At 46.6% G+C, this 26805-nt stretch overlaps 1 protein-coding gene across 1 annotated transcript in view; it reads right to left on the minus strand.

The window, feature by feature from the left end:
• Positions 1-2285: 2285 nt before the first annotated feature.
• Positions 2286-26805, minus strand: part of TTLL4 (tubulin tyrosine ligase like 4) — a 34520-nt gene continuing 10000 nt past the window's right edge. The window contains exons 2-19 of the mRNA XM_065930549.1: positions 20441-22025; positions 19449-19558; positions 19034-19097; positions 15106-15227; positions 14558-14668; positions 14119-14195; positions 13236-13427; positions 13055-13137; positions 12694-12822; positions 11220-11342; positions 10823-10921; positions 10363-10497; positions 9780-9926; positions 8390-8492; positions 7489-7699; positions 7015-7085; positions 6533-6618; positions 2286-6198 (exon numbers count right to left, since the gene is read on the minus strand). Coding sequence (XP_065786621.1) covers positions 5940-6198; positions 6533-6618; positions 7015-7085; positions 7489-7699; positions 8390-8492; positions 9780-9926; positions 10363-10497; positions 10823-10921; positions 11220-11342; positions 12694-12822; positions 13055-13137; positions 13236-13427; positions 14119-14195; positions 14558-14668; positions 15106-15227; positions 19034-19097; positions 19449-19558; positions 20441-21927 — 3609 coding nt within the window. The 5' untranslated portion in view covers positions 21928-22025 and the 3' untranslated portion in view covers positions 2286-5939. The remainder of the gene's footprint in view (positions 6199-6532; positions 6619-7014; positions 7086-7488; positions 7700-8389; positions 8493-9779; positions 9927-10362; positions 10498-10822; positions 10922-11219; positions 11343-12693; positions 12823-13054; positions 13138-13235; positions 13428-14118; positions 14196-14557; positions 14669-15105; positions 15228-19033; positions 19098-19448; positions 19559-20440; positions 22026-26805) is intronic.

The raw sequence follows: 26805 nt of genomic DNA on the forward strand, positions 1-26805 counted from the left end.
GGTGTCTCCTTGTTTTTATTTTTCTTAAGATTCCCCCCGCCCACCCACCCCCAACAACCCCCCACCCACCCACCAAACCCTTGAGGGCTGACTTTCAATACATCACAGTGAGCTCTTTGGCTACACAGAAACCCTGACCCAGAAGCAGGCTGTCTACATATGTTTCAGCACCAGGTTCCCCAGGAACGTGCCTTGAGTGACATGCAAGGAGGAGGACCTCCTTTCTCTGAACTACAGGCTCTTGGCTCAGGCCACGGTCCCGTGTGTGTTGTGGGCCTCACAGGGAAGGGAGAGGAGAACTTGGCCACCTGCCTGCAGCAGGGACTGAGGGACCGGCCAAGGGAGGTTCAGCCAGGCCTGCCCAGTGATTCTGCCTTGGTGCGATTTTTATTTACAGGTGTAGTCGTAATCCCACAGGTGGTAGCTTTTCCCTATTGGCTCCTCAGCCTGCATCAGTATAGGTTTAATTGCACTTCTCTGACTTAACTAATGTTAAGGATTTCAATCCTTCTGAATGAATTATCTCGATTAAATCACCTGTTTGCTGTTTCATGTTTATCACAGTTTTATAACGCTACTATACTGGTATCATAGAACCACTGTAATAGTGACATGCTGTTACATAGTTACTGCTCCTCTATGAAAATGGCTTTGGTAATGTTACTTTTTTGTTTTAGAATCTATTTTAAATCTGCACTATATATGTATCAGGTACTTTGCTAGGTGCTTTATGCATATCCCCTCCCTTCCCAACCCTCTTAACTACCCATGGAGCTAGGCTTTGGTCTCCCCACTGTACTAGTTACAATTTAGATCATTATCTTTACAAAATTGTGTTAATTTCCCCATGACCATCTGCAGCATTTCATGCGTTTCAGTCCATTATAATCATTAAGGCACAAATGAGCTTTAGGAAACACCCGCCCTGCTATTGATGCTTCTTGAATTCTTTCACCCACGAGAAATCTGCCAAGGACAACCTGAGGTCGCTCGCAGTTCTCAAGGCTCCAAAGCTGATGAAGAGTCAAGTCAAATGAGCCTGACATTAACAAGGGTGCAAACTGCTACACCGGGATCAAAGGCCGAGTGTTGCTCGAGAGGCTGGATTAGAATGTCAAGTGGCATGAAATGGAGCTCCCTCCACACACCTCTGAAAACCATCAGTGTTCCAAAACAGTTGAGGATCTGAGCCGTAAACAGAGCTGAGCCGTAGTCTTAGGACAAACCCAGATGGAGCCAGAAGGGAAGGTCCCCCTGCTGCCTTCAGTGACTATGTTATTTGGGTAACTGATTCAGCTGTGTCCCTGGATTATCAGCCTCCTTCACTGACTTGGTACTGGATGGTCCCTGAGCACAATCAGGTGTCCTCTCAAGAGGGTGACAGGAGACACAATCACCCTCAACTATTAATAAATACCCTGAAATCACAAGAATGGACCTATAACCACAAGCGTCCCTTGGCACAGCTGTTACGTGGGTGCCTGTTCTTTGGCTCCAGTTCAAGGTCTCTATTTTCTGTGCCCTGCTCCTCCCTTCTCCAGTCTCTAGGCATTCACTGCTCCTTTGCATTCCCTTTTTATTTTTTTGAAGGGGAAAAGACTTTTAAAAAACTAATTTAATTGGAGGCTAATTACTTTACAATATTGTAGTGGGTTTTGCCATACATTGACATAAATCAGCCATGGGTGTACGTGCATCCCCCTTCCTGAACCCCCCTCCCACCACCCTCCCCATCCCATCCCTCAGGGTTATCCCAGTGCACCAGCCCTGAGCACCCCGTCTCATGCATCGAACCTAGACTGGTGATCTAGTTCAAATACGATAATATACATGTTTCAATGCTATTCTCTCATATCATCACACCCTCACCTTCTCCCACAGAACCCAAAAGTCTGTTCTTTACATCTGTGTCTCTTTTGCTGTTTCACATATAGGGTCATCGTTACCATCTTCTAAATTCCATATTTATGTGTTAATATACTGTATTGGTATTTTTCTTTATGACTTACTTCACTCTGTATAATAGGCTCCAGTTTCATCCACCTCATTAGAACTGATTCAAAAGCATTTTTTAACAGCTGAGTAATATTCCGTTGTGTATATGTACCACAGCTTTCTTATCCATTCATCTGCCGATGGACTTCTAGGTTGCATTCCCTTTTTAAATCAAAGCGTCTCTCTGAATAGAACTGAATAAGCCCAATTCACATACTTTTAATTTGCATTGTCTGTGAAATATTTAACCAAAGAAATAAATCCCCAACAAAGAGTGAAACAGTAGAATGAATAATGGTGATAGGGTTTCTTTGTGCACCAGGGTGGAGGTAGGTGTGATAAGGTATCTAAACCCTGTCCTGGCCCCTTCACTTCTATAATGTCTCTAGAGTGCCTTCATTCCCTCATGGAAAGGGTTTTACACCTCTAGCCTGCCTTTCCCTACCCATAATTTCCATAACCTTGCTCAATTTCCAAAATCTTGCAATGCAGGTATTAAATTTGTATTATTGTAAAACTTTAAAAAGCTAGATGACATGCCCAAGGCTGCATAGAGGAAATGAGATTTGAACCCAATGTCAGACTCCCAAGATCCACACTCTTTTCTTAGCCCCATGCCACCTTTCTATTAAGTATTCATCCTAAGTTCCTTAGTGTCTTATCAAGCTTGAGTAAATCGCAAGTAAATAAATAGTGACCACCCTCCTTGCTGCTGTCCCTGCCCTCAAATTCTTGCTCCAGTGCTTCAGAAATACCCTGTACATGGCATTTCTTACCTCAAGAGCACTTGTTCCCCTTTCTCCAAACAAGGACTAGGTATATTATCAAGTTAGGAAAAAACTAACATTCAACATTCAAAAAACAAAGATCATGGGATCTGGTCCCATCAATTCATGGCAAGTAGATGGGGAAACAATGGAAACAGTGACAGACTTTATTTTCTTGGGCTCCAAAATCACTGCAGATGGTGACTGCAGCCACGAAATTAAAAGACGCTTGCTCCTTGGAAGAAAAGTTATGACCAACCTAGACAGCAGAGACATCACTTTGCTGACAAAGGTTCATACAGTCAAAACCCATGGTTTGTCCAGTAGTAAGGATGAACATACTAGTACGTATGGATGTGAGAGTTGGACCATAAAGAAGGCTGAGTGCCAAAAAAATTGATGCTTTTGAACTGTGGTGCTGGAGAAGATTCTTGAGAGTCCCTTGGACCACAAGGAGATCAAACCAATCAATCCTAAAGGAAATCAGTCCTGAATATTCATTGGAAGAACTGATGCTGAAGCTAAAGCTCCAATATTTTGGCCACCTGATGCAAAGAGCTGACCAAATGGAAAAGACCCTGATGCTGGGAAAAACTGAGGGCAAGAGAAGCGGGCGAAAGATGGTTGGATGGCATCACTGACTCAGTGGACATGAGTTTGAGCAAACTCAGGGAGATAGTGAAGGGCAAGGAAGTCTGGTGTGCTATAATTCAAGGGGTCGTAAAGAGTGGGACATGACTAAGCGACTGAACAACAACATTCTCAAATTTAAACTTTCCCCCAAATCTCATTACTTCCCCCAAATTGCTTATTTAGCCAAACACCTTATACTGTGGGTATGCACTGCTAAGTATGTATGCTGAATACTTAATAAGCAAGATTTCATTTTCTCTCAAGGCTGAAAGGGAAGTATGATACATACATACTTCCCTTTCTCCCATCCAACAACACACTCACATCTACCAGACACTCAAAGGTGATGAAAACTTTAAAAAGTACAAACATGTTTTAAACTATTGCTGTGCTTAGGTGCTCAGTCGTGTCCGACTCCTTGCAATCCCATGGACTGTAGCCCACCAGGCTCCTCTGTCCATGGGGATTCTCTAGGCAAGAATACTGGAGTGGGTTGACATGCCCTCCTCCAGGGGATCTTCCCAACCCAGGGATCGAACCCAGGTCTCCCACATTACAGGTGAATTCTTTACCGTTTGACCCACCAGACAAGCCCTTTAAACTACTGAGAACAGTCTATCCCCACCTCTCATTTAATTTCCCCACCACTCACTCCCTTGATTCTCATCATACTGCAAGGCCAGTCCCTTCTCCAGTTACGGGAATGGAAGTGGCTGTGCTCTCTGGGGATTCTCGGAGGCATGGTATTGAAGTTGGTTTCCAGGGAGTAGCACAGCTCAGTCAGGCCTCCACACCTAAGCCGATGCACCAGAGGACCAGCCACAGCGAAACAGCTTGAGCGGGTGGTGTCATAGGAAGGCTGCTTCCTGTCCCCGTCACAAGGTTTGTTTTGACATCTGCACTAGGACACGGCACCCATGGAGGACAAGAGAGAGGTGGCTTCCAGGCTATCAGAAGAGATTTAACAGGACTGTCAAGCAGCTCTCCTGTGGTCCTGACTTTGAAGTCCCTGCCACCGAGCAGCAACGCCCCAGGACTTTGCTATCTAGCTTTCTTCACAACTGTCAACATGGCCTTCACATATCAGCGGTATGGCCTTGAACCCAGGCAGGCCTCTCAGGGCTTTTTCCAGGGTTCCCTTCCAACTCACCACAGAACTCCCAGAGCAGGGAATGGAGCAGGCTATCTTTCCAAAGCTCAAGAACAAAGGCAGAGAAAGACTTGTTCACGGTCTTGGGTCAGACCGTGAGCAGAGCTTCCTGCCTGATACACCAAAGGGAAAACCCAGGTATCAGAATCAAAGGACCAATTGGCTTCTTGCTGGGCCCTGCTGGGAGAAAAATAAACGGAAGTAAGGCTTCAGTAGGGCTGGGGAGGGCGCTGAGAGGCAACCAGGAGGTGTCAAGTTAAGAAGGAGCATAGTTCAAATGAAAACAAACTTTCTGGCCCAAACTCTCCCACCTTGGCTTCCCCCTGGGCGGCTCTTCAGCCCAGGCAGGAGGAGAGCTTCTGGTTTAGGTGTTCGCATCCTGTGAGATCTCCAGTTCACGTGAACAACATTTATTGAACACTCACTGCTGGCTGAGTCTTGGGGCAGGAGGTAGATCCAATTCAGTGTATAAAAGTTTAGCCAGGAGCCTGACTGGAAGCTCAGGCTACAATGGTGGCTGTTTCTGAAACCTGCCTGCCAGGCCACCAGAGTGCGTGCCCCAGAGACCTGTGAGCCAGACCCTGATCACCAGAGAGAGTGAAGGGGGAACCTCAGCTCCTTCCACCCTTCTCTTGGAATTATCCAGGCTCCTTGATTGCAGCCATGAGAAATTCACAAAGTTCACAGAAGCTCTTGCCTCACAGAAAGCTAAGAGCTGAAGAGGTAACATCCGTGAGAGGGAAGTCTAGAAGGCTGAACAAGTAGTGATGTGAGGTCAGAGCAGGAAGACCAAGGGGTACTGGCTGGGTGAGTACATGAAAGGAAAAACTGTCTGGAGGTGGTGATGCCCCCAAGACAAGGACGATAGGAAACTGGTTCTGCATGTCATGGTCTCTGTTTGCCCAAGTACTGAGGAAGTCTGAAGGTTTCTGAAAGTGACTCCTCAGGATGGGGGTTGGGAAGGGGAGAGGGTCAGACCTGAGGAAATAAGGACCCTCAGAGGAACCTCTTCAATTATATAGAGAGCAAGGGACTTCAGGCCCAAATATGTTCAATATGCTTTCTCCTCTTGATAACTCAAAACCACTGAACCAAAACAAACCACACATGGCTCTCTGAAGGTAGAAACCAAACCCTGCTTTATAAGGCTGAGTAGCCATCACTGGCTTCTCCGCTGAGATGTGAGGTGCCAGCCAGTGAACCTGTCTCACCTTCTCCCCTTCCCAACCACCCCTCCAGCCCGCCAAATACCCATCTCTACAATTCAACCACTTCAAAAAATACTCTGAGGAGGGGCAGAGTGGAGGGGGTGGGGGCTCAGGCTGGCCAGCCGGCCGGTTCCCGTGAGGTAGCTGACACTGGTGCACCTGGGCAGGCAAGTGGAGAGAAGCCTGTCACAGGCTCACAGCAGCCAGGAGGGAGCCACCAGCTGACTGGGAGCTGGCAGAAGTGGAGAGTCTCGAAGTCTGCCTAGAGTACTTGATCACAGGTAACAACTGGGTGGAGAGGCTGGGCTCTTTGTTGGTGTCCTCACTGTCCTCTGAGGAACTGAGTTTCCTGGGAGGAGGAGAAAGGCCAGTTTGGGTCTTCTTCAGCTTGGGTATGGTCCCATCTTCAGATAGTGGTATATTTTGCTCGGTGGAGCCATGTTTTCTGAAGGGAACAGGAGGAAAGAAATGGCTGAGACTCTGTGTAACTGAGACTTTAACCCATAGACTGCTCCCTCTGGAGTCTAGAACAGGCATTCACAGTATTCATTGCAGTATGGCTGAAAGTGGCTGCTTCTGGGGATGAGTCTGTGCTCCAGCTCAGCTTTACTGGGCTTACCAAGAGCCACTTGGAAGAGGAGGCTGTGACAGAGTATTCTGATAGTCCCACCAACCCTCAACTGGAGAATACTGTTCTCATCAGAATCTGGGAAGAGAGGAAGGAAGGAAACTCCCTGAATTCACCCCCAACACCCTTCCCTTGTCCAGGCAGCACTCACCTCAGCTTGACAGTCTCTGGCTTGGAGAAAGCATTGAGTGTCGCATCAGCCTTTGGGACAGTCAAAACTGAGGCCGGGAGAGTCCACTGGAAGCAAAGGAAGCAATGAGGCCAAAGGGGCTAGCTCAAGATCAGGGGAGAGTGTCTGGGTCTTAGGCCTCTTTCCCAGCTCTATCTCGGAGTGACTAAAGGGCAACCCTGCTGGAATGGGCCCATGTTGGGGAGAGTAAGTCTTGGCCCCCTCCTGATTCAGACAAGAAGGTGAGGCTACAAAGCACTTCTGATCCTTGAAAGAAAGGCATCCAGGGAATCCTGGAGGCAAGTATCTCTTGAAAGGGAAGGGTCCTGAGACACAGAGGCCTGCGGAACCCTAGGAAGAAGTGAGAGGGTCTGGACCTGCACCCAACCCAGGCTGCACTCTTAGGGAGGGAGAGGGAGGGGCTGAGGCAAGGCCATCCCCTGTATCCTGGCAGCATCACTCACCACTGGAGCAGAATCAGAGATGGCTCCTGTGTGGAACCCTTTGTAGCACCAACTCCGAAGCAGATCTACTCCTAGGATGAGATTAACAAGGGTGGGACTCAAGAGGATGGAATCAGAATCGGACTTCCTTGGTGGTTCAGTAACTAAGAATCTGCCTGCTGATGCAGGGGACACATGTTTGAACCCCAGTTTGGGAAGATCCCACAAACTGTGGGACAACTAAACCCATGCATCACAACTACTGAGCCTAGGCCCTAGAGCCTGTTTGTCGCAAAACTACAGAAACTCCATCCACAGCAATGAAGACCCAATGTAGCCAAAACAATGAATTAATAAAAGAGTCATCTTAAAAAAAAAAAAAAGAAGGTGGAATCAACTGGCCTATTCTTCTTGCCGCAGAGGCCCGTTTCTTGGTCTACTGGGATTTAATCTCTCATTAAACATGGCCTCCTGTGGGCAGGGAAGACACATCACCTTTGAGCTTGTTGCCATGGTACTTCTGTTCCCACTGGGTGGTGAGAATGTTGAAATATCGTGGCTGCTCAAAAAAGCGGAGATAGCGAGAAGAGATTCGAGACGGAAAAATGCGTTCGAATTGACCACGGCGAGAAAACTCATCCTCCATCTCAACTAGAACCCGAACATCATCTGGTGTCAGGACATCCAGCACAGATGCGTAGAAGTCCTACGGCCCGAGGACCAGGGGGGAAAGGGGGCAGCAAAGCACGTAAGCCAGAGACAGAGAATGAAGAAACTGGAGGTGGAGAGCATGGCTTCAGGGTCCTAAGGCTCCAGAACTTTCCACAGACCACTAGGGCAGGCTGGGATGGCTAGCTTTGGACCTCATCTATTCCCAAATCTACTGAGCTTATTCAGAAGATGAAGAGATTCTTGGCAGGGGTGAGGAGAGCCAGGGGACACAGACATTAAATGATTTGTTGGATGAAGTCAAGATGGGAATCCAGCAACTCAGATCTGGCCGCAGCCGTGCGTCCGCCATCCTTCCGTCTGGCTCCCTTATCTGCTCTGAGGAAGCTAAGCCTTGGTCAACAGCTCTACAAGAAGGGTGGACTGGCACAGTATTTTGCTAAGAACAGTGGTTGTTGAACACATACTAAAGGCCATCAGCTCTCTCCTTCTCCAGGGGATCTTCCTGACCCAGGGAACGAACCCGAGTCTCCCTCATTGTAGGCTGATGCTTTACCGTCTAAGCCACCAGAGAAGTCCTCTCTAGTGACATACATGCCAGCAAATCCCTGCATGTGGGGATGTAGGAAATCCTGCCTGAGAGGGATGAAGAGCTGTTTACCTAGGGGCCCCACAGGTTTGACCAGGGAAACTTTCTGCTAGCACTGGGGTAAAGGCAGTCTCCTACCTGATCAGGAATTTTCTGGGTCAGGTAATAGGCTTTCTTCATCTTCTGTGCAGTGAAGTACTCTGGGGCCACTCGACATCTGTCCCTGGGAGAGCTGGGCAGGCTAAGGCAGGGGGTGGGAAGGGGGCAAGGGGTAAGGTCAGCAGCTTCACATCCTGAGGACATGTAGAGAGAAGATTCAGCCCAGAAAGACACCCTCCTCAGGAGAAGACAAAGAAGGATGGACAGAGTTTGTTATTGGTGTAGATGAGACTGCAATGCACTACACTCAAATAGCCCAAGAGTCAAAGATCAAGCACCACAAAAGAACTAAAAGGGTACAAAGCATCCTCTTTAAGTTGTATTTAAATGGTTAAAAAAAAAAAAAAGACCATGGAATAATCACTGCATACTTCAGTGTAGTTTAACTGAGTGAACACTTACTAAATACCCAGCTTGGTTCTACTGGCTGTGTGTTCTTGGACAAACTCCCTGACGCCCTGCCCCTCATTTCACATTACTACAATTTCTACTGACAGACACAAAGACGGCCTCCAAGGAGCTCACAGGATGGCATGGATCAAACAACAACTACAGAACAGAGCCAAGTCTAAACTATAAGGTACAATGCGGAAAGCAAGTCTTGTTGCTACAAATTAGGGTTTGAAGCCCATAGGATTTCAAGCCCAGCTCTATAACTCTGCAGATGAATGACTTTGGATGGGTCACTTAATACCAGTGATTTTTCAGTTTCTTCATCTGTAAACTGAGGATGCTAATACCAACTTCATGGGCTACTTTGGAGATAAATTTTAGGCTTTTCTGTACACAGAGGAGATACCAACTAAATTTAAACTCCCTTTCCTCAAGTGTGGTTCTGAGTGCTTTGAGGGGGTGGAGGAGACAGCACACATTGAGCTGGTTGCACTAAGAGGGTGCCTTCAGCTAGGCTTGGATGGATGAGTGAGGTCAAAACAGGGAGATCCTGCTGAGTGGAATTTCAGGAGGAAGGAACCCCACGAGCAGAGAGGACACCATATGGGAACAATGAGAGGCAGCACATGATTCAGAGAGGAGACTGGACTAACTAATCCTTAAGGATCCTTCCAACCCTGAGGTTCTAAGAGTGATCCAGTTTGTCAGAGCACATGAGCTGAGGAGAAAAGGGTGGGGTGCCTGGGAAAAACCGGCTAGGGACTTGACAGTCTGCTTGAGGAATTTAAAGCTGGTTCTTAGGCCCTGTAGGGATTCCTTGGCAGGGGAGCAATTAACCAAACATGCCTTTAGGAACACTGACACGGCAGTGGAGTGTGGATATATTGCAGTGGGAGATGGAGCAGCAAGGAGACCAAGTAGGAGGGAACACCCAGTCACCATCCCTTCCCAGAGCCAGACAAGCAAGGAGGCTGACCTGGTGGTGGAGCTGCTGGAGCTGCTGGAGCTGCTGGAGCTGGAAGCGATATCATCTGCATTGGGCAGAACAAAGCCTGCCAGGTTCAGAAGGTCACGGATCATCTGGCCTTTGATGCTGATGTCCAACGGAGAGTTGGAGTGGAGGCTTTGGGGAAAGCATGCAAAGAGTGGTACAAGCAGACACTAAAACTGTTTCCAGTCCAACTGTTTCCAGACACTAAAACTGACATGTCCAAGTCAATACCAGCCGCATTTAGATGCAAACTCATGACCATCGTGGGGGGTCTTCCAGCCCCACAGATAGTGAATAACCTCGCTCAGGGTGGTTCCTGCCTGTGACTTTGGTTTGCTAGAGGAAAAGCATGCAGTAGGTATCAAGTTTAAAAGAGCAACTTTTAACAGTCTGTCTCCAATATCAGAAAACCTTGAGATGATGGCAAGAACAAACAAACAGTAAATGGTAAGCTAACTATGAAGGGATTGAGGGAAGGAAAGGTCTTCCCAGAGTCAGCAGGACTGGAGCAGAAATAGGATCAGGAGAACAAGGAAAGGCTCCTATTGTGTGCCCTGAGAACACCTACCTGGGGGAGATGTTCACTTCTAGAACCCAGGGCTTGAGTTTCTCATCCAGCATGACATCGAAACCAAAGAGCTCGTGGCAGCTATAAGGCCGCCGCACGTACATCTTCAGCAGGCTGGTCACATAGGGTTCTGACCTGGTCCCAGGGAGGATAGAGTATTCAGTTCGACTCCTCCCAAAGACCCTGCCTAGAGCTGCCTAGGCCCATGGAGTGGCTCAGAGATGGGAAAAAGGAAGCCACCAAAGAATAGAAGCCCTAGAGATGCCTGTGACCTGGAGCCAGCTTCTGGGGATGCAGTTCAGTAGAACAGGATTTAAGTCTTCTCTATTCCTTCCTAAACGCTGTCCTCAGAAACAGAAACACAGCATAGCCTACAGTCTAGAGAACAGCAGTGTGGAGGCCCATGAGAAAAAGGGGATTTGGTGGCAGGCCCCACACCCAGGGTGGCAGTGTGACTCACGAGATGATGGTTTTGACAACGACATCCTTTATCTTCTCCCAGATAGCATCACTGTTGACTCCCTTCTGGCTCAGGTAGCTCCATAAAGCCTTCAGTGCCCTGTGAGGCAGGGGAGAAGAAGGGAGTATTTAGGATTAGAATCTATGAATGATCAGCGAAGAGAAAGAAAAAGGAGTAAGAGGCCCAAAGGTATCTTCTTCATATGTCTTCTTTTGATGTTTTGAATAAGGACAGAGAGGAGTTTGTATACAAACAGACCAATTCTGAACTGCCAAGTATTTATATAATCTCTGGGTCTTATATTACTCCTCCATTCACCACTCCTCTGAAACCTCCCCAGACCCCAGAACCCTGTATTCCTCCAGGCCTCCACTTAATGGGGACACTGTCTGGGTACCATTTGTGGCCCTGGCAGGCTGTTTCATCTTCATTGGCCTGGTACTCGGCATTCTTTTTATTGACACTGTAGTTGGTTAGGTGCATGAATTTGTTGCCAAGGCTCTTCATGGAAGGGGAATACCTGCAAGTGAGAGGAAAGACAGAGGGGAGATGGAGATACAGCAGAGGGATAATGGTCCAAACATTTCTCCAGATCCTAACAGATCTTTGCAGATGCAGAGTCTGAGAAGCACGTCTGCTGGTAAGGTTTCTAGAACACTACAGCTAAACTCATCTCCTATTTTATCCTACCTCAGTTCTGTAGAAAGACCCTCCCTGTTTAGTGAAGTAGAGAACCCCCTTACTTCCCATTCTGCATGTAATACTGTAATTTATAATAATAAATATGTATATATTGGACCCTGCCCCCACTCCCGGACACAGAGCTCCTGAAACCTTTGTAGATTCCTAAGTGGTACAAGGATAAGGAGCATCTTTGTTCTCAGATTTGGTATTCTGACCCCAGTTCCTTACACAGAGCTGCTGAAACCCTTATAATTTCCTGGGTAATAGGAGCATCATTTTGTTCTAACGAGGCAACACTGGGTGAGCTCCTGATGGCTCCCAGATGAGGGCCAGTAACTGGAAAGGCCAAGACATGATTAGATGCTTGGAATTTTCAGCTCCTCCCACCCAACTCCCATTATCTTAAAAAAGGAAGAAGGGCTGAAAATGGAGCTAATGATCAATCAAGCCTAAGTGCTGAAGCCTCTGTAAAAATTCCCCAAATATGAGAGCTTCCAGGTGGGTGAACCTGTGGAGATGCTGGGAGAGTGGCCCGCCCAGAGAGGGCATGGAAGCTTGGTGCCTCTCCTCACACACCTTGCCCTGTGCATCTCTTCCATCTCCCTGTTCTTCTGTATCCTTTATCACATCCATTTTTTCATAAATCAATAAACATAAGCAAAGTGTTTTCTTGAGTTCTGTGAGCTGCTCTAGAAAACTAACCAAACTGATACCCCCAGCCCCGAGGAGGGGGTCATGGGAACCTCTGATTTATAGCCCACTGGTGAGACACACAGGCAGCCACCCGCACTTGTGACTGGCATCACAGGTGGTGGAGGGAGGGGCAGCCTGGAGAGACTCAGCCCTTGACCCATGGGATCTGATGATGTCCCCAGAGAGACATGTCAGAATTGAGTTCAACTATAGGACAGCCAGTTGGTGTTGTATAGAAATGCTTTGTGTGGGGAGAAAAAACCCACCATCTGGATATAGGTGGTGTCAGAAGTGTCTGATGTACAAGTAAAGGAGTCAGTCACACGGGAGGAAAGGCAGACAAGGTTTTCCCAAAGGAACACCACCTTCTCCTTTGCTAACAAAAACTACCAAAACATTGGTTACTTTCCTGTTCGGAGTCCACCAGCGTCCCTCCCTGGAGGGAGAACAAATCCCCAAGGCTGTTAGGGCGAGCCCCCACCACCACCACATACTTGCAACTGGCAAAGCGGACAAGTCCATCTGAAAAGAGGTAAATCCGTAGAGGATCATAGGAGGTGACGTAAACATAGATCCGCAGATCGAACTTGCTGCCACTGATGAGGTAGGGTTTGTGGAGATACCTACACAGAGAAAGGCCAGCTTCAGGGACAGGACAGAGGAGACAGGGCTTGGCAGGTATCTGAGCCACGGCAAAAGCCAGCTAACAGTTCCCAGGATAAAGACCTTTAAGCAGTTGGCTGAAGAAGGTCTTTGGCTGGGAGGACAAAGGACAAAAGAACGTGGTGAAAGGGGCCCTCCGAGGCTGAGAAGGTGGGAAGCAGGGAGTGGGGTCTCAGCTGGAGATGGGCTCACCTCTGTACCAGAAGGGGCCTCCGCTTGGGAAGCTGACTCCACTTATGAATGACCTGGATGCCGATGCCTCGAGCGGACGCTGGCTAGAGGTCGAGTGGAGAGAAGAGGAGTTGTCTACCTGGCCCGATACTCTGGTGCTCCCACTCTCAGGCCCTGCCTGCCACCCGCCAGAACCACTCACTGGTTTAACAATCCACTTCTGGCGGCTGCTGCTCTCCCAGGCTTTGCGCAGGAGCTTGGCGTCCTGGGGCAGGATGAAGGACTGGGGGAAGAAACTGAACTCCTTCTTGCCAAAGCGGCTCTGCATGCGGGACAGGTTCCGCCACAGTCGGTCCTTGCGCCCAATCTGGAATGAACCTGGGAAGTGGTTTAGCTGCAGAGGGGATAGAGGGTGAGAGCAGGGAGAGACAGAGCCATGTGAGACCACGAGGAAGAGAGCAGGACTCACTGCACCATTCCAACATTCTAAGCTCCTGTTCCATCTGATTGTCACTGTCTAAAGGTTCTTAAGTATCCCGCACTGAGCATCCACCAAAAAAATGATTAAAACACAAACACAACACAACACAACGTAGTGCCCTTTAGGAGTCAACAGTTCACGATGTAAAAGAATAACTAAGGCAGACGTAACATTCACTGAAAAGTAAAGAAAAACCTGTTAAGTCTTTTTCCATGCCTCTAGGACAAAGACAGAAAAGCACCTGGCTTTCCTGGGGTAAGGGGACTATTCATTCCAAATGAGACCTCTTTACACATATTCAGCTTGGAGGAACAGAGGCAGTGTGCAGTGGTTAGAGGAAAAACATGATAAGCTGAAAACAGACACTGTGTCTCAAGATACAGCGAGAAAAAGTGTCTTAGAGGCTTTATCTGTCCAAGACACTGTAGCTGACCTACGAGGTGTGCACGATCCACTGGAGGCTCACACAGCACCCACCTCCCATACTTTCTCCACCCTCTGAGCCCTCCTGACTTCTCTATGGTCATCCTTCTCTTTCCTACTTATACTACCAACCTTCTCCTGCCCAAGTCCAGAGGAAGAGCAGCTCAGAAAAGGCCCTTACCTTCTGATGTTCTTGAATGGATCGGAAACTAGGAGACTTCATGTGGTGACCCCAGCAGCCCAGCCAGTCATCATTCCCTATAGAAGGCACATCAGGAAGTCAGTCTTGCTAGCAGCTCGGTCCCTGGGACAGAGAGTGGCTCAGAGGCCCCAGAAATACCACCAGAGCCTGGGCGTAGGTCCCAGCCCCAGTTTTCTAAGAGTTGCCATGGAGCTGTCCTACATGAGGCCCTGGGGTCAGGACTAGAACAACGGCCCTCTGTCTTCCAATTTTGAGGAACAGGCTCCAAGCAGAGGGATTTCAGACCTATGTCCTCTTATGAAGTTGGAAACTTCAGGACAGGATCCTTACACAGCGGGAGCTAATCTAGCAGTTCCCTCCTGCCCAGAGCCTATCTGCTGGGGCAGAGGACAGGCTTGAAGTAAGACAAGTGACTCACTCTTGCTGATCTTGAAGTGGGAACGTCCAATGGTCTGCTTGACAATGTTGGGGGTCACTGTGCTCATCTTCCACCGGAGCAGCTTCCTCTGCTCCCAGGGAAGTTTCTCCACTGGGTAAAACGGAGAGAGGGTAGGGGGAGGGTGTGGAGAAGAGCAGGAGAGTCATGGTGAGTAGAGCTAAGAGGTGGCACCGTTGCCCAACATTCCCTGTAGGCAAGTCAGTAAGTATTATTCCAGGTCAGAGTTTCAAAGGAGCACACTTTGGGGAAGAAAGGGGACTGCACAGGAATGAGGAACACAGAGAGGAGAGGAGGCTGAAAAGGGGAGAGACACAAGGTTAGAGGTCAAGAATGAAACATGAGATTATGGGGCCAAGAGGGTCAGCTAAAGGATGGACAAAATAAAGATTCCCTCATCGGACTGGTGGACCAGGTGGGTAACCAAGCACCAATACAGCCATTCTGGAAAGCCCCTTCCACCCTACCGCCAGCTTCACTAGCATCCTTCTCCTGGGGGCTATTCTAGGTAGACACACGGCCAGGTTTACCTCTCTCATCTGGAGTGCCAAAATAGATGGTAGGGGGCACGTTGGGAAAGAGACTGTAGATGAGGGCTGGTCGAACAACTTTTTCATTGGAAAGGGGTTTGGTCAGAAACTCCATGCAGTTCCTAAGATGAAAAACAGCCATGCGGTAGAGAAAGGCAAAGCCACAACCTTGAGTTCTGTTACTATTACACATTGTTTCTTTCAGGGTGCTTTTACACTGTGATTCTACAGAGACAAGTGCTCAATAATTATTTTGCAAATATTAATCCATGCTAAGGCTAACTTATACACAATCACACCATAAATGTCACCTAAAGACAAAGTTTTCCAATACTTCATTCTATGATACAACTAAAATTTCCTGTGACAAGCCATAGGCTGGGAAGGTCCCTGAAAAGAGTGGTTCTTAGAGCAAGTAAGGAGTTTAAGTGGATGTCAGTAGAGAAATATGCTACGTTAAGACAAAGAGAAATAGATGAGGAGAGAAAAAGAATGATATGGATAAATAAAGAGGAGGAAAAGCAGAAAAGACAGAAAGAACTAAGAAGAGGTAAAGAGGTTTTTAAAAAGAAAAACGGAAAAAAGCAACAGAAGGAAAAGAAGCAGTACTACTTCTAACTCATTTTATATTTATCTAAGATAAATGGATGACTAATGCTCTTCTCTGTTTTGAAAACAGAGACATCAGACATTCGTGACATCAGATTTTTACATAACAGTGTGGTAGTAAGACAGGTCTGGGGATCTGGAGCAGTGGGCCATGGGGTCCCTACTGTTATTCCAATAACGTCTTGGTCAAGGCTAGCTCAAGAAGTCTCAAAATAGGAAGACTTAGACTATCTATTGGATATAAGCTGACAGACCCAGACAATTTCTTCAGATAACATTGAAAATGGAGAGGATAGTTATGACCCTCTATATCAGGCTGATGTGATCCACAAATATTTATTATTTAGGATTAATTTTCAGTTTATAAAGAGATACTCTACCTGTTATTTTTCAGCACAACAGAAATAGGCACTGTACATAAAACACCTCAGTGTTTCAAACCTGAGAAATTTTTAATGAATTTAAAAATTTATTTACTGAGTTGAGTTTATTTATTGGGTTGAGTTAAATATTAATTCCAATTAATTAAATAAATCCAATTAATTCAACTCCATTCCTCATTTCCAAAATTTTTTACTTTAAAGACTTTCCATTTACTGAATATTAGAATTTAAGATTGTTGAAAATCAAAAACAATGAGTTCATACTTAAAAACAAAAACAAGACAGGAATGTAAAATGGTACAGCCACTCTGGAAAATAGCTTTGGCAGTTTCTTAAAAAATTAAATGTGCAATTACCATAGAACCCAGCATTTATCTCAGAGACATGAAGACTTAAGGTTCATTCAAAAATATGTACACAATGAGCAGCTTTATCTGTATAGTCAAAAACTGGAAACAAAATATCCTTCAGCAGGTGGCTGGTTAAACAAGCTGTGGTTCAGTCATTCATGGGCCACTACTCAGCAATATAAAGGAAAGAACTATGGATACGTGTAACAACTTGGATGAATCTGTAGAGAATATGCTGAGTGAAAAAAGCCAATCCCAAAAGGCTACATATGGCTATCATTCCATTTGTATAACATCCCTGGAACAACAAAACTATTGGTTATGAAGGCTTAAGAAGGAGATGAGAGTAGGAGGGAAGGAGTTGCAGCTCTCCCAGCAACAGGAGGCATTCTTGCAGTGACAGAAATGTTCACATCTTCACTAACATTAATGTCTTGGTTACATTATATTGTACTATAGTTGTGTAAGATGTTACCATGGGGGAAACAGGGTAAAGAATTCAGGGAATCTCTGTACTATCTCTTAAAACTACATGAAAATTTATAAATGTCTCAAAATCAAAAGTTTAATTAAAAAAAAAAAGAAAATCTTTATTAGCTGCCTCTCAAGAGTACTGAACTTAACCTCAAAAGGCATGACTTTCGGTCTAGCAGTGCTAAAAATCTTGACCTTGCAAATAGTTACTTAATTTCCTGTTCCTCAGTTTTCATATCTGAAAAAACAGAGGCTGAACTTGACCAATGCCATCTCTAAATTCACATGATTCTTAGGAAAAGAATACTTAACAGGAAGTGTAATATACTAATGCTGGACAGAGGAAACAGGTAGTGTTTTCAATGATCTTTCTGAGACTGCAAAATTTTCTATAATAAATAAATAAATCTTTCATAATTGGGAAAAAATAAGATTTCAGCAATCCAAAAAGATGCCTGATTTTAGTCAAAATGCAAAGTGGTTTAGAATTCTTCAACCTCCATTTGTTTGACCTCATGTTTTAAGCCTCATATAGACTACATTTTGTAGAAATTAATTAATGAACATAGAATTAACAAACACCTTTTGTGAATTTTATCTTAAAAATCAGAAAAGTTAAACAAAGGGCTGTGCAGCTGTCTTGAACTAGGCCTGAAGACAAACCTAGATCACCTTTAAGTGTGGAAAAGAGGCTCCAAGTCAATTAAACATTAAATGTGTTTCTCTTTCAGCAAGTGAAGTCCTTGGTCAACATCTAATATATACGGCCAGGAGTAGATTTGCTTATCTGAAAGAGCAATGGGTTAGGCTTAAAGTAACAGCATTAACGCACCAGATTCAGGATACCTATGACAGGATTTCTACCAACCTTCACAGAAAGTCCCTATTCTGTCTCTCCATTTTCTAAACAACTCTCTCTACCTTGCTGGTTTGGAACTCTAAAACTGGTATAGCTGCAGCCACCATCACATTCAGAGATGCAGCCTGCCTCATCCATACTAATCTTAGATGAGACTAACTCTTCCTCTTAGCTTCATCTAAAGCAGAGCCGACACAAAGGAAAGCAACCAGAGTTTGGCTGCTCCACATGCTAGGCAAGCCTTGACATGTATGGCCAGGTTAGAATTAAAATTAGAATAGGAACTTTGTTTTTTTTACACTTTCAGTAGAAGTTGTTTTTTAAAAGAAAAAAACTTTAATGGTTGGTACTTTGTGAGGGTTCTTTTTAATATCTAAAAATAATTAATGAAGATAAGAGCTTCATATTGAGACAAGGTTGGAAGTGATGAATGGAACAAGGAAGATTCTACTGAAAAATGTTAACTTTCTACCCAGAGTGGTGTTCTATATGATCTGTAAGCAAGTTCTAAAACTCTTTAGCATAAAGACATGTCCTCATTTACAGAAATTTCCTCTTAGTCCTGTGTTCCTTCCTCCCCCTGACTCCACATCTCAGTTATGCACCATTCTACCATTATCTGTTCTACAAAAGAAGGGTCTACATTGAGAGACGGACTTCTTGGTTTCCTAGGTAGAGGTGGATATCACTCACATTCCATGAAGGACGATCAATAAAATACTCCAGATTATAGCTAGAGAATTTTAAACTCAATTTATTACTAAGGTCAACTTTAGTCTTATAAAACCAACTTCCAAAGGGAGCAAAAGAGCACCGAAAAGAAGCTCCAATTAGTGATATTATCTATCTCAGAATTGTTTCTGACTTTGGGACACATTTAAATTGCAAGGTGGCAAATATACTCACGTGTGCAGCCTAACTAAGAATCTACCTCAAACATTGTCTCTTCATGAAATTAGTTATTAATTTTCTAACTACTTCTTGAGATTATTTGCTTTTTACTTGAACAATTTCTTGGAGCCTAAAGACTAAATCGCAGCACAAGAAACATGGTACTGATTTTAAGCTCAGCTGATAAAATATGCTTCTTTTCCCTCCCACTGATTCCTGTTTGAAAACTAAAGTCCTAAGCTGTAAAAATTCAGCCAGTTAGGGTTAACAGGGCCATTAATTAATAACTTGGGTGATTCATCCCTTTATAATCCTCAAGAGATGGTAAGCGTCTGCCAACAACCTACACAGTCAGGACTCACCGAGAGATCACTGCCACAGACTCACTGGGGGAGACAGCACTGCACGAGGAGCACTCTGAGTCTCCTAGGGGGAAGAACACAGAAGTCCCAGGTGGGAGAGGCTGCCACTCAGTCACCAAGCCCAGGCGGCCCTTCCTCAGACATCCTGGCTCAGCCTTCTCGAAGAGCCACAAGCACCCATTGCTGCCTTGCACCGCCTCCCCTAAGCTCAACAGCCGCAGGGAGAAGGCAAGACTCAGGGGACAGAGGACTAGAGAACAAGCCCCCCCAAAGCCACTCCCGCCCTCAGATCCCCAAGGCAAATGATAAATGCAGGTGACAAAGTGAGTCGAGGATCTGGTATATAATCGTTAGCCCCCCTTCCCGAGAGGTGGTGACCAATTCCCAGTTGCAGGTGAGAGAGTCCTCTACTCACCCTCCTCCTCTTCATTCTCATCCTGGCTGCAGCAGTCTTCCAAACCATCTAGTAGCTCTTCTTCCAGATCTTCAGTTTCAACCAGGTCTAGCTGGAGGTCAGTAGCTGAACTGTAAGAAAGAATCATGCCCCCAGCCCAGCCAGCTCCGTAAGAGAGGTCACGCTGGATTCGCCTTCCTTCATCATTTCCCAGTGTTCGTCTCTTCCCTGGTCACCAGTCTGCTGGCCCTTGCCTGGGCCTTACAACCCACTCCTCTTGCTCTCAGAGCTTCGGCCTGGCCACAGTTCCTCAACCCCACATCTCTGACTCCACAGAGAGGTACTCTACCTTCCACCTTCCTTGAAGTCCCTCATAGTATATAAATACAAAGTTCTGAATATAAAACACCATCAGTCAACGTGTGGTAACTGACATCAAAGGTCCCTGGACCTCTCTCTAGGAACTCAGAAAAGGCCTTGGTGGACCACAGTTCCAGAGAAATAAGAAGGCACAAGAGGCCAATTAAGTGTGTGTCCTATCTCTGAAACAGCTGTCATACCAGGAATGACTGAGAACCTGATTTGGTTTGGAATTAAGTAGAGAAATCACAGTTCCCAACACATGATGTTTGAAATTCTTATTTTTCCCTGGTTATAACCTAAAGCAGGGCTTAGCAAACTCTTCCTCTAAGGGACCAGACAGTAAATATTTTCAGTTTTGTGGGTCATTCAGTCTGTCACAACTACGAAACCCTATCATTAAAACAAGAAAGCGGCCATAGACAGTAGTAAATGAACAAAGTTGCATTTCAATAAAGCCTTATTTACAAAAGCAGGCAGAGGGCAGGATTTGGCCTGAAAGGTGTAGCTTGCCATCCTCTGCCCTAAAGTGAAAACCAACATTCCAGGGCACTTAAAAAATAAAAACCAACCTTAAGAGACACAGGGTCAGTGTCACCAGGTGTGTATACATTCTACTACTTTAAATAAACCAAACACTTTCTTCAACTTACCCTATAGTCCTAGGAGGTGAGTTCAACTCCCTGGCTTCCTTAGGCCCTTCTCTCCCAAGTTTGCCCAGATGGATGGAAGAGAGGCGGGTGGCCACCTCGGCTACACCAAGGGGCTGAGGTGGAGAAGGTGGAACTGGAGTCTTGTCTTCTCCAAGACATGGGGAGTCGATCGAAGATCCACAGGCAGGGCTGTAGCTGAGCCCGTGGCTATGTGAGGCAAGGAGGTGAATGCTGATGCGTTTGGTACAGAAGACTGCACTGTCCAAGTCCCCGGGGTCCGAGACTGCAGGGAAGACCCTGTTGTCTGCTCCAGTGTCCTCCTGAGGGACCTGCTGGCCGGCCACAGGAGGTTTCCACCGCCTGTTCTGGTTGAGGAGATCCCACTGCAAGCTGGGGTTCATGAAGTAAGTCTGTTCAAAATGGTAGCCTTGCCTTGGTTTCTGCTCAAGGCCTCTTGCAGTCAGCTTCCTCACAGCCTCAGTGAACTGAACCTCCTTAGTCAGAGTCTGGGAAACAGGGCCACCATCCAGGCCGTAGGGATGCGACCCAGCCCTGGGGACTAAGTTACTCCGGCTATAGAGGGAAGAGGCGACACTGGTGGTGGAGGTGTCCAAGGAGCTGGGGGTAGACAGCGTGCTGTGGGGAGGGGCGTCGTCTAGGGCAGGGCCACTGCTCTTGGGCGCCTTGTGCTCAACAGGCTGAAACGCACAGTCTCCAGTGCCCCCTGAGTGATGCCAGGAGATGAGCTGGACCTTGGGTGAGGATACTGGCTTCAGGCCCTCTGTGGCCTGCGATAAAGGCACTTTAGTGCTATTTGGCCGCATGAAGGAGTTGTTGTTCAGCATGGGTTTGTAGGAAGAGGAAGAGGAGGAGAGTGGAGACGGGGTTTTCCCTGAGATGGCAGAGGCCAGGCTCCTCCCTGAAGGACTTTCCCCGGCTGCTCCCAATGAGGAGTACGGTTCCGTGGATGAGGAGGCCATGGGGATGACCTTGGAAGACGTGGCCTTGTTGGCAGTGAGTCTGACAGGGAGCCTCTTTTGAGGGAGAGAGAAAGGTCTTTTTTCTGACGGGCCTGAACGCAAGCAGAAAGACTCCAGCTGCTGGTATGCTTTATGCCTGTAGTTGGAGCGGCGGTACAGCAGGGTGCTGCTGAACAGGTCTGGGAGGGAGTGCAGGTAACAGCAGTTGCTGTGGCCTGCAATGACAGCCGTGGTCCCGGAGCTACACAGAGTGCTGGGGCAAAAGAAGTACGCTGGCTGCGGGGGTGCACCCAAGAGGCCTGGGCCCAACCCTGCTGAAAGTGTTCCCACGTGCTTCTTCTCCAGCCGCCAGATTGGCTTCACCTGCTGATGAGCCTGAGCCCAGACTTTGCCCTCGGAGGGTTTCTCAGGTGACAGGGTAGGCGCTGTGCCTGCGGGCCCACTCTGCTTAAAGCTCTGTCCCCGGCGGAGGCTGATATCGTAGTGCTCTGTTCTTGCTGAGGCCATGAGGAGCCCACATCACGGCCACATGGCCTCATGGCCCGGCTCAGGTGAGGTGCCAGGTGCCTCCTGCAGTAGCAGCTGCATCCTTGAAGTCCGTCAGCCTGAAGGGGAGAGAGACAGTTCCAGTCCCAGGAGGATAGACACAAGGCTACAGTGGTACCCAGGCAAGGAATAGCCCTACGTTAGCACTTCTTGGGCAACCAGCCTCAGCCATCATTTGGGGCCCTGGGAGAAGAACACTAGATTTTGAGGGTGTTCTCTGTGGACTTCCTGCTGCCCTCATGCCATCAGAGCTGGCTTCATCAAGGACAGGGCCGTTAAGGTGCCACAGGGTGAAATCTGCTCACATGCTCCCATTCTCTCACTCAGAGAGCTCTTTCCTCTTTCTCCAAAGAAAAATTGACACTTTTCTGCCTCATCATCCACAAGTTTACACGAGTGGCTTCCTTCCATCATCTGACACCCGTGTGCCTAGGAATAAGGCAAACCTGGGTGTGGCAGAGAAGCCAGCCAACACCTTCCTCTCATTAACCAATTCTGAATGCTCAAAGATCAAGTGAGAAACAGATTTTACATGTACTGCTCCCTCACCATTTCTCCAGCCGCCTCTGATGTGGTCTGCTTTCCACGGACTAAGTGAGACAAGTTCAGACAAGAGCAGGGATTTCTCCTGTTGACCTCTGGGGTGCATTCTGTAGCTGAGACAGTAATTTCATCTCTTCAAGAGTCTAGCCAACTATACAGGCTTAAATTCCAACCAATGTGTTGGTGGAAAAGAGAAGAAATAAGATGGAATTAGACATCAACATTCTTTTTACTTAAAGTGATTTTATTTCCAGCAGCCACACTAGGACAGAAGAGGTCCAGGAGTAGAATATAGAGGCAAGAAGAGGAGAGAAACTTTCTTTATCCCAAATCCCAGGCTTCAGTCTGGGCTCATCTTGGGGAGAGAGTCTGTCTCTTGCATTTCCTCAATCTTTCCTCTAAAGCAAAACCTCTGAACCAGTGTGTAGCTCTGGGTCCCAAACAGTCAGTTTTGCACGGTCATTTGATTTCTAAATCAAAAGTATTCTGCAGTTTTTTTACACCTGCGGGGAAGGGTAAGCCTGCTTTTACGACAGCATCCAGGGGAGAAACACAAGACTCTTCTATAAGAAATCATTCATCTGGGATAATTCTGAATGAAATGCTGGCATCTTAATCAAGTATTTTCACAGTGCCTAAAGGGAAGGAAATAGCAGAGAATTTTCTTGCTCAGGTTTTATTTAAGACACAAATGACAATGGGGAGAGGACTTTGTATTTTGATAGGAGAACAATGACCAAGGAAGATTCTCATTCCTGCCTACAGCTACAGGAACTGCTGTTGTTTTCCACCAACAAAAAGCCTGCGAAAGCCACGTGATGTCGCCCTCTTTTCCTGCAAAGACTGATCTGTGCGGGAGTCCTTCTCAAGAAGAGTACCAAAAAAACCACAGCCATTATTCAAAATGATAGTGGATGAAAAACAGCATTACAGCTACAACCAGATTTGATGCCAGTAAACGCAAACTTAAGATAACAGGAAATGGACCTCCACCAAGTCCAAACTATGGAAATACTGTGCAGGGCACAGCTACACTCTGCACGCTTACGGGAGACGAGCACAAAGGGAGGGGTCAGACCCTGCCGGTGATTTTATAAGACCACACACCGAGTGTGTGCATGTACACACAACAAGTTCACGTTCCAACTCACGTAGTCGTCTTTTGGGAATCCATATCTCTCCCCATGGATGCGGCACAACAGGTTCACCAAAGTGATGGTGGAAAGGGATAAGGAAACGAGATCTCAGGCTGCCGCCCCCTGAATGTCACCCAACGTGTGGCTTCTCATGTGCGTCCTGCCATCTCAGACCTTCAGGTCTCTACAGGTGTCACTCCCTAGTGTGTGTGTGGGGGGGGGGGGAAGGTGAGGGGGACAGTTGTCCTCACCCAGCCCTGAAGTGGTGTGCAGTGGGGGCCCATGGCTATGAGGGAAAGCAGGCTTGGCTATGGTACAGATGAGGATGCAGTGGTGGGCTCCTGGGTGTCCTGGAGCCCCTTCCTTCTTGTCTACCAGACTTAAAAATACACAGCTCAAAGGCTGTGTCACCTTCTCCAGGTAGCCTTTCTGGACTCCCCAGGTCAAATAGGATGCCTCATCTCTGTTCTAGCCACCGTTGCTGTCTCTATGACACTGAACTTTAACAAGGAATACTCATCTGACTAGGACCAAGGAGCATGTTGTTCTCAGTATAAGGTCTCACCCACAGTTAAGTGCTCAATATTCTGTTGGTTGGATAAACTGGGGGGAAAAAAATACAGTAAATAAAGGGGAAATACACTAGCACTTCTCCAAGAGAAGACTCTTGAGAGTCTCTTGGACAGCAAGGAGATCCAACCAGCCCATCCTAAAGGAAATCAGTCCTGAATATTCATTGGAAGGACTGATGCTAAAGCTGAAACTCCAGTTCTTTGGCCACCTGATGCAAAGAACTGACTCACTGGAAAAAAAAACCCTGATGCTAGGGATTGAAGGTGGGAGGAGAAGGGGACGACAGAGGATGAGATGACTGGATGGCATCACCGACTCGATGGACATAAGTTTGAGTAAGCTCTGGGAGTTGGTGATGGCATGCTGCAGTCCATGGGTCGCAAAGACACAACTGGTCACTAGCACTGATGAATGCTAGTTTGGGCACCTAGCAAACACCAGGTACTGTGCTCAATTAATCCTCACAAAAACGTTATGCTCCATTTGCTGATGATGAATCTGAGACTCAGTAAAGCTAAGTAACTTCTCCATAATTAAACAACCAACAAGGAGTGGCCAGATTAAAACTTGAGTTTGTCTGACTCCATGCTTCCTCTTAAATAGAAATGAAACACACACTTAGGCCCTGTTTCCAAACTTATCCCTAACCTTCTAGTGGAAGACAAAAGGCAGGTTGGAAACACTATGCTGAACCCCTTTCTGGTGAAGCACCCAAGAGCCCACCACTGTCTCATCATCTGTACTGTAGCCAAGCCTGCTTTCCCTCATAGCCACGGGCCCCCACTGCACACCACCTCAGGGTTGGGTAAAGACAACCGTCCCCCTCACCTCTTGCACACACTGCTCCACATCCCTCCACATGAATCCTCAGTGCCACGAACACTGGACGCAAGTGGCCCGGCATTTACCTTTTCCAGGCCCAACTTAAGCCCCATCCCACCCATGAAGATCTGTTGTGTATTTATTCCTTTAATTTAATGTTTTGCAAAGGCTATCTTTTACCACTGTTCTCTTTTCATATGCATATACTTCACAAGCCCCTGATAGTTTTTATAGGGAAATCTTGTGTCTATCTGTAATAGACAAGTGCACAGCTATGTCAGTAGAAGTTGGAAGATCACTGCCCTAGTCTGGACTCCTTCTCAGCAACGCTGCCCAAGTCTCCTCCCCACAAAACATCATGAGATGTTAAGGGTTCCTAGAATAAAGTTTAAAAAATAATTGACGAGGGTAATGAATATTTTCTAGGTCAGTTATAGCTCCATAAACCTGTTAAAAATAAAACAATTTCCTCCCGCCTCGAGGGGATAAGAAAAGTAAAGAACTGCAAAGCATTCTGAAGATAAACAAAATGGCCTCAAACATCTCTTTCTATTTGCATGGCTAGCTCTGTCCAATTCCTAGTCCCTCACCTGCCTCACCAAATGCAGGTCTGTTGTAATAGCATCCTGCCTGCCTTCCCTGGATCCAACTTCTCTTCTCCTAAAGCATCCAATCTCAGGAATCTCAACATCCTGCCCCACCACCTTTAGACAACATTCAGAAGCTGTCTATCTCATTCTGCCTTCCACTCTTTATGGGGCGTTTTACCTCAAGTTTCCTCCTTAAGTGACAGTGAATAATGAGCAACCTATACTAGAAAATCTATGACTGTTGTCTCAAACCACCAGGTCTCCAGAGACCAGGCCAAACCAAACCAACTTGGACAAGGTATGTATTTCTACAGAAAGCAATTATTCATTATACACTGACTGTATCACTCTCCTATATTACAGGAGTGTGTGGCTCTTGGGATCTGCAGTTTCCTTTTCCTCTTCCATCTGAGAGTTTCCCTCAGTCACCAGGGGAACTCAGGGCATCAGAAACAGTTCAGAGTCTAGAGTCACAAGATCTCTGATGAGATCACTTTAGTTGCCCAATAGTTATGTAAGAAGATAGAAGTGACTTGGCTGGAATCAAACAGAATGAGGAGTGTAGGAATCAGACGCATTTTCTCTTAAGAGATAAATTCCAAATTCTGTCTCCCTAAAGAAAGTTGGAGGACTATGGAACTTCTGTAAAGCCCTATTGAGAAAGAAAGGCCAACACTCCAACCTAATGAGAAGGGAGGGCCAATAGAAGTTGACAGGGACAGGGACATCACCAGATGGTCAACATCGGAAAAAAAAAAAAAAAAAAGACGTTGACAGGGGCAGCTCTCATAGAACACAGTTACTGCAAAAGTAGTTAGCCAACATCAGGGGGATAAAACAGCTTATAACAGCTAAAGCTAAAGGAGGTCCATCTACAAATTACTGAAAAGTGCAAACGTTGAAGGCTTAACATAATTAGGGGCTTCCCTGGTGGCTCAGATGGTAAAGAATCTGCCTGCAATGCAGGAGACCTGGGTTCAATCCCTGGATTGGGAAGATCTTCTGGAGAAGGGAATAGCAAGCCACTCCAGTATTCTTGCCTAGAGAATCCCATGGACAGGAGTCTGGTGGGCTACAGTCCACGGGGTCACAAAGAGTCAGACATGACTGAGTGATTAAGTACATCCTAACATAATTAAGTGACTATCTCTCCTGAAGCCCTGACCTTCAGCAGC

The sequence above is a fragment of the Muntiacus reevesi genome, chromosome 3 (genome assembly GCF_963930625.1).
Source record: "Muntiacus reevesi chromosome 3, mMunRee1.1, whole genome shotgun sequence".
In the NCBI taxonomy this organism is placed as follows: domain Eukaryota; kingdom Metazoa; phylum Chordata; class Mammalia; order Artiodactyla; family Cervidae; genus Muntiacus; species Muntiacus reevesi.